The sequence below is a fragment of the Anomaloglossus baeobatrachus genome, chromosome 4 (genome assembly GCF_048569485.1).
Source record: "Anomaloglossus baeobatrachus isolate aAnoBae1 chromosome 4, aAnoBae1.hap1, whole genome shotgun sequence".
Lineage (NCBI taxonomy): Eukaryota > Metazoa > Chordata > Amphibia > Anura > Aromobatidae > Anomaloglossus > Anomaloglossus baeobatrachus.
The window spans coordinates 121,090,098-121,097,527 of record NC_134356.1 but is presented as its reverse complement, the minus strand read 5'-3'; the positions used below and the strand labels follow the sequence as shown (position 1 = coordinate 121,097,527).

The 7,430-nt window shown below is 43.8% G+C and overlaps 1 protein-coding gene across 1 annotated transcript in view; it reads left to right on the top strand.

The window, feature by feature from the left end:
* The first annotated feature begins 1,314 nt into the window (after window positions 1–1,314).
* The window catches only part of FAM193B (family with sequence similarity 193 member B), a 112,732-nt gene continuing 106,616 nt past the window's right edge, over window positions 1,315–7,430 (top strand). Inside the window, exon 1 of the mRNA XM_075344522.1 lies at window positions 1,315–1,573. Within this exon, the coding sequence (XP_075200637.1) occupies window positions 1,430–1,573 (144 nt within the window). The 5' untranslated portion in view covers window positions 1,315–1,429. The remainder of the gene's footprint in view (window positions 1,574–7,430) is intronic.

The window sequence follows — 7,430 nt, the reverse complement described above, 5'->3', positions numbered from 1 at the left end:
TCGCACTCATTCAAGTGAATGGGTGCGAGAGCAACATCGGACTGCACTCTGTTATCCCAGTGCAGTGATATAGCCACAGGCGGACAATGGAGGAGATGGGGGGGGGGGAATTAACCCCTCCTCTCCTCCGCAGCGCCCGGCCTCAGCTTCACAGCTGTGACCCAATTGCAGGATCGGGTCACAGTTGCATGACGCTTGGCTCACGCTCGCAGCAGAGCCTGAGCCGGGAGTCATTAGCATATCGCATCTGATGCTCTTTAAGTAGGTGCCCTGGTCTGTAAGGCAATACATAACCCTGGGTCGTCATGGTTATGACCCGGCGTTACCATGGCAGCGATTGGGTCTCTGTGATTGCAGTACAGGGACTGGATACCCAGCAAGAAGTTAGAGATTCCTCCCCCTGGGTTCTGGCTATAATATCAGCTGGTGACCCAATGGCGATTGCGGGGATACAGTGCAGGACCCCCAACGAGTGCCATGACTAAATAAAAACGCACAAAAAAACACGTGAAAGAACATGCAAACACAATATATAATGTGCATTTTTCCAGCTGCTTTTTTTCCTGCCAAAATAGATTTTCTGTATATAAAAATACAATGTGGACACATAGCCTTAGGCTCATAGGAAAAGAAGTCGCAGATAATCCTTTAATGACCATCGATAGCGGCTAAGGCGTGTGTGCGGATATTTCTGTGTATATACTGTCATTATAATGAATAAAGCAAGATGTTTTGAAAACGTTTCCATTATTTCATCACTTGCCTATCAGTAACATGTCCATCCACCCTGTGCTCTCCAAGACTACTTGGTGTTGTGGTGTCCATGTTAAACACTATATATAAATAGGAATATATATATATTTTTTTTTTTGGAGAATATCTCCCTGTACATATGTCTGTGCAGTATGCACATGCTGTATCTGTTGGAGCATGTCTGCCCCAGGTTCCTCTGTAGCAACTGAATTGCCATCTTTCCTCCTGATGGCGCCTAAGCCTGCTTCCTCACCTGTATGTCCTCCTCAGCACCACATGCTGACAGGACCCAGAGCGAGCGGGCTAGACCTGCCACCCAGCACCCGCCCATGGCTGCTATATGTAGCGCCAACATTCACCCTAGCGCTGGCACAAGCGATTGGTGCCCACAGTAAAGATGGCGTCGCCTTTCACCTACTGCTCTGGCTGCACGTACGGTAGATGTAAATTTGCCATTAGTAAAAATGGCGGCATCGACATCAAGGTTCAGACTGGATGTCAGCTGCGCTGTAACCTTTACCCTGTTGGCAAGGGGCGTGGTAATGTTCCCCAGCAAGCCGCCATATTGCCTGTTGTCCTGTCCAAGGGGTATAGGGCTGGATTGTTGTCTTTGCCCATTATATTTGGTGTCGGAACGAAGTGTGTGAGTCCGGGAGGCCCAGAGACGGAGCAAGCAATGACCAGGAGGCGGAACAAGCAGGGAAGCGGCCGGAGGGAGCGGGCGCTGGGGCAGCAGAGGCCGGGGAAAGGGTCCCCCTCTTCTGATGGACCAGAGACAGATGCCAGAGAAAGCCCCGAGGAGATGGGCAAAGGGGGGCAGGTAAGGGCCAGCGGCTCTGCAGGCTACCCACATGTGCTCTGCAGACACACCGCCCACGGGTGTAGTGCTGTGTGTAATGTACACCCTGCCATACTATATACAGTAATGTACACCCTGCTATACTATAGACAGTAATGTACACCCTGCTATACTATATACAGTAATGTACGCCCCGCTATACTATATACAGTAATGTACACCCTGCTATACTATATACAGTAATGTGCACCCTGCTATACTATATACAGTAATGTACACCCTGCTATACTATATACAGTAATGTACGCCCCGCTATACTATATACAGTAATGTACACCCTGCTATACTATATACAGTAATGTACACCCTGCTATACTATATACAGTAATGTACACCCCGCTATACTATATACAGTAATGTACACCCCGCTATACTATATACAGTAATGTACACCCTGCTATACTATATACAGTAATGTACACCCTGCTATACTATATACAGTAATGTGCACCCCGCTATACTATATACAGTAATGTGCACCCTGCTATACTATATACAGTGATGTACACCCTGCTATACTATATACAGTAATGTACACCCTGCTATACTATATACAGTAATGTACACCCTGCTATACTATATACAGTAATGTACACCCCGCTATACTATATACAGTAATGTGCACCCTGCTATACTATATACAGTGATGTACACCCTGCTATACTATATACAGTAATGTACACCCTGCTATACTATATACAGTAATGTACACCCTGCTATACTATATACAGTAATGTGCACCCCGCTATACTATATACAGTAATGTACACCCTGCTATACTATATACAGTAATGTACACCCTGCTATACTATATACAGTAATGTACGCCCCGCTATACTATATACAGTAATGTACACCCTGCTATACTATATACAGTAATGTACACCCTGCTATACTATATACAGTAATGTACACCCTGCTATACTATATACAGTAATGTACACCCCGCTATACTATATACAGTAATGTACACCCTGCTATACTATATACAGTAATGTACACCCTGCTATACTATATACAGTGATGTACACCCTGCTATACTATATACAGTAATGTACACCCCGCTATACTATATACAGTAATGTACACCCTGCTATACTATATACAGTAATGTACACCCTGCTATACTATATACAGTAATGTACAGCCCGCTATACTATATACAGTGATGTACACCCTGCTATACTATATACAGTAATGTACACCCTGCTATACTATATACAGTAATGTACACCCCGCTATACTATATACAGTAATGTACACCCTGCTATACTATATACAGTAATGTACACCCTGCTATACTATATACAGTAATGTACACCCTGCTATACTATATACAGTAATGTACACCCTGCTATACTATATACAGTAATGTACACCCTGCTATACTATATACAGTAATGTACACCCTGCTATACTATATACAGTGATGTACACCCTGCTATACTATATACAGTAATGTACACCCTGCTATACTATATACAGTAATGTGCACCCCGCTATACTATATACAGTAATGTACACCCTGCTATACTATATACAGTAATGTGCACCCTGCTATACTATATACAGTAATGTGCACCCTGCTATACTATATACAGTAATGTACACCCTGCTATACTATATACAGTAATGTACACCCTGCTATACTATATACAGTAATGTACACCCTGCTATACTATATACAGTAATGTACACCCCGCTATACTATATACAGTAATGTACACCCTGCCATACTATATACAGTAATGTACACCCTGCTATACTATATACAGTAATGTACACCCCGCTATACTATATACAGTGATGTACACCCTGCTATACTATATACAGTAATGTACACCCCGCTATACTATATACAGTAATGTACGCCCCGCTATACTATATACAGTAATGTACACCCTGCTATACTATATACAGTGATGTACACCCTGCCATACTATATACAGTGATGTACACCCTGCCATACTATATACAGTAATGTGCACCCCGCTATACTATATACAGTGTGTGTAATGTACACCCACCTCGGTTAAATACAAAATACGTCCTCTGTATTACACACCTCCCCTACTATATACTGTTGTGTCCTCTGTATTACACACTTCCCCTATTATATACTGTTGTGCCCTCCTGTATTATACACCTTCCCTTCACAGAGCAGGTGCATTTATACGGAGACTTGATGACACACAGGTGGCTTATATTTATCATCATCAGTTATTTAGGACAACATTGGATCATTCAGAAATCCTCAATGAACTTCTGGAGTGAGTTTCCTGCACTGAAAGTAAAGCGGCCGAATAAGGCTATGTTCACACATCCGTTTTTTGCAGTGCGGCTCAATCCGGCTGTGAAACCTATGCAACGGATGCAGCGAAAACGCTGCATCATTTGCATACGTTTTTTACATGCGGCTCGTCCGTTTTTTTTCCGGTTGCGGCATGCTACTGAGCATGTGCAGTGGAAGAAACCGCATGCTGCGGCCGGATGCGGTTTTTGCCGCATCACGCTGCATCCGGCGTCCATAGGCATGCATTGAAAAATGCGCCGCAGCGGCCGGATGCGGCGCGATGCGGTTCTTTTTGCCGGAGCAAAAAACGTGTCAGGGAACGTTCCATCCGGCCGCCGCATAGGCTAAATCTGTCGCATGCGGCAAAACCGGACCGAACGCCAATGCAAGTCAATGCTGGGAAAAACGAAACTGGCGGCAAAAAAAAGGTTTCGTTTTTTCAGCAGAGCGCCGGATTGTGCCGCACTGCTACAGCCGGATGTGTGAAAGTAGCCTAAGGGTATGTGCGCACGTTGCGTACTAGCCCAGCACCGAAAAGGTGCGCTTCAGAGCGCAGCTGAAAAGCTCCGTTCTGAAGCGCATGGTGCCGGCGAGAACGTGCGCTCTGCCTGCAGCTCCTGCCATAGACAGAGCAGGAGCTGCCGGGAAAGCGCACGGAAGAAGTGACATGTCACTTCTTTTTGCGCAGCGCTTCGGCAGTAGCCGAAGCGCTGCGCTCTGAGACGCCACGTGCGCTCGGCCCCTGCACAATCTCCATAGACTGTGCAGGGGACGCAGGACGCATGCAGTTACGCTGCGCTGCAAAGCGCAGCGTAACTGCATGAATTTACGCAACGTGCGCACATAGCCTTAGGCTATGTTCACACATCAGTTTTTTGGCATCAGGCACAATCCGGCGTGTGCCTGATGCAACGGATCTAGCGCAGAATATGCAAAAACGGATGCACCTGATCTCTTCTTCTTTTTTTTTTTTCTTTTTTATATGGATCTAGTATACCTGATCCGTCAAAAAGCAGATCCGGCGCATCTGGTTTTTTTTTTTTTTTTTTGCATCAGTTTTGTCCGTTTTTTTCCTGGATCCGTTTTTTTTTTTCAATAAATTGGAGCATGCTCAGTTTAATAAAACGGATCCAGCGGCCGCATCAGTTTTTTGCCGGATCCGGCGGCCGTAGGTTTTCATTGTAAATCACGCCGTATTGCACCGGATTCGGCGCAATACGTTTTTTTCCCAGAGACAAAAAACGTTCAATGAGACTCCATTAATATACGCTGTTATGTCCTCTGTATTACACACCTCCCCTACTATACGCTGTTGTGTCCTCTGTATTACACTCCTCCCTTACTATACACTGTTGTGTCCTCTGTATTACACTCCTCCCTTACTATACACTGTTGTGTCCTCTGTATTACACTCCTCCATAACTATACACTGTTGTGTCCTCTGTATTACACTCCTCCATAACTATACACTGTTGTGTCCTCTGTATTACACTCCTCCATAACTATACACTGTTGTGTCCTCTGTATTACATTCCTCCCTTACTATACACTGTTGTGTCCTCTGTATTACATTCCTCCCTTACTATACACTGTTGTGTCCTCTGTATTACACTCCTCCATAACTATACACTGTTGTGGCCTCTGTATTACATTCCTCCCTTACTATACACTGTTGTGTCCTCTGTATTACACTCCTCCATAACTATACACTGTTGTGGCCTCTGTATTACATTCCTCCCTTACTATACACTTTAGTCTCCTCTGTATTATGCGCTCCACCTATTTACTACTGTTACAAATGCTCTAATTATACTTTTTATATATATATATATCATGTAAATTAAATTTGCATAGAAAACATGTTCTACAAGACATGTAGTAGATGTCCCCTTCAGTGCAGGAACGTTGACATTCCCTATGGATATTCACACGTGTGCTATAGAAAGCTATGGCATGTCCCTATAATAAATACAGTCATGGCCAGAAGTATTGGCACCCTTGGAATTGTTGCAGAAATGTAAGTATTTCTCCCAGAATATTATTGCAGTTACATGTTTATTTGCTTTGGGCGTATTGGAACAACACAAAAGAAGGAGAAAAAGGCAAAATGGTCATATCTTCACACAAACCCCCAAAAAGGACCGGACAAAAAAGTTGGCACCCTCCACTTAATATTTCCTTGCATACCGTTTGGAATAAGTTTCTGCAATCAATCGCTTCTGACACCTCTCAGCTGGAATTTTGGACCATTCTTCTTTTGCAAACTGCTCCAGGTCTCTCGTATATGAAGGGCGCCTTGTCCCAATGGCAATTCTTAGACCTATCCACAGATGTTCAATGGGGTTTTTGATCCAGACTCATTGCTGCCACTTCAGAGCTCTCCAGTGCTTTGTTTCCATCCATTTCTGGGGTCTTATTGAAGTGTTTGGGGTCGTTTTCCTGCTGGAACACCCATGACCTAGCACACAAACCCTGCTTGCTGACACTGATCACTACATTGCCACCCAAAATACTTTGATAATATTTAGATTTTATGACGGCTTGCACCCAGAGGCAATGACACAACCCCAAAACATCTTTGAACCTCCACCATATTTGACTGTAGGTACTGTGCTCTTTTCCTTGTAGGCCTCATTCTGTTTTTGGTAAACAATAACATGATGCTTATCAAAATGTTCTGTCTTGGTCTCATCAGTCCACAAGACGTTTTCCAAGAAGGATTTTGGCTTATTCTCGTACGTTTTTGGAAAACTGCGGTCTAGCCTTTTTATGTTTGTGTCAGCAGTGGGGTCCTCCTGGGTCTCCTGCCATAGTGTTTCATTTCAACCAAATGTCGACGAATATTTCACGCTGATACTGTTGCACCCTGAGTCTGCAAGACAGCTTAAATTTTCTTTGAACTTGATTGGGGCTGCGTATCCACCATCCGGATAATCCTGAATTGCAATTTTTCAACAATTTTTCTGTCCCAGGAGATTAGCTACAGTGCAATGGGTTGTAAATAGCGATGAGTGAGACGTACTCGGGTGCTCAGTACTCGTAATGAGCAGTTTGGTGCTCGGACAGGCTCGACTTGTTTACTGAGTATCACGGAAGTCACTGGGGAACTCAAGCACTTTTTCCAGAAAATGCTTGAGTTCCCCATTGATTTTCATTGTACTCTGTAAATGAGTTAAGCCCATCTCAGCATCAAACTGCTCTTTACAAGACACAAGCATGGTAGTGCTAGCTCATCACTAATTGTAAACTTCTTGATTGTTATGCCATGGACAAAGGAACATCAAGATCTCTGGAGATGGACTTCTAACCTTGAGATTGTTGATCTGTTTGAACAATTTTGTTTTTTACATCCTCAGACAGTTCTCTTCTCCTCTTTCTGTTCTCCATGCTTAGTGTGGCTCACACAATACAAAGATTATGTCAACTTCAACTTTTTTTGTTATCTGGTTTCAGATGTGCTTTTCATATTGCCCACACCTGAAACAAAGTTGCGTACCCACAATTTTGGAGAGGTGCCAACAATTT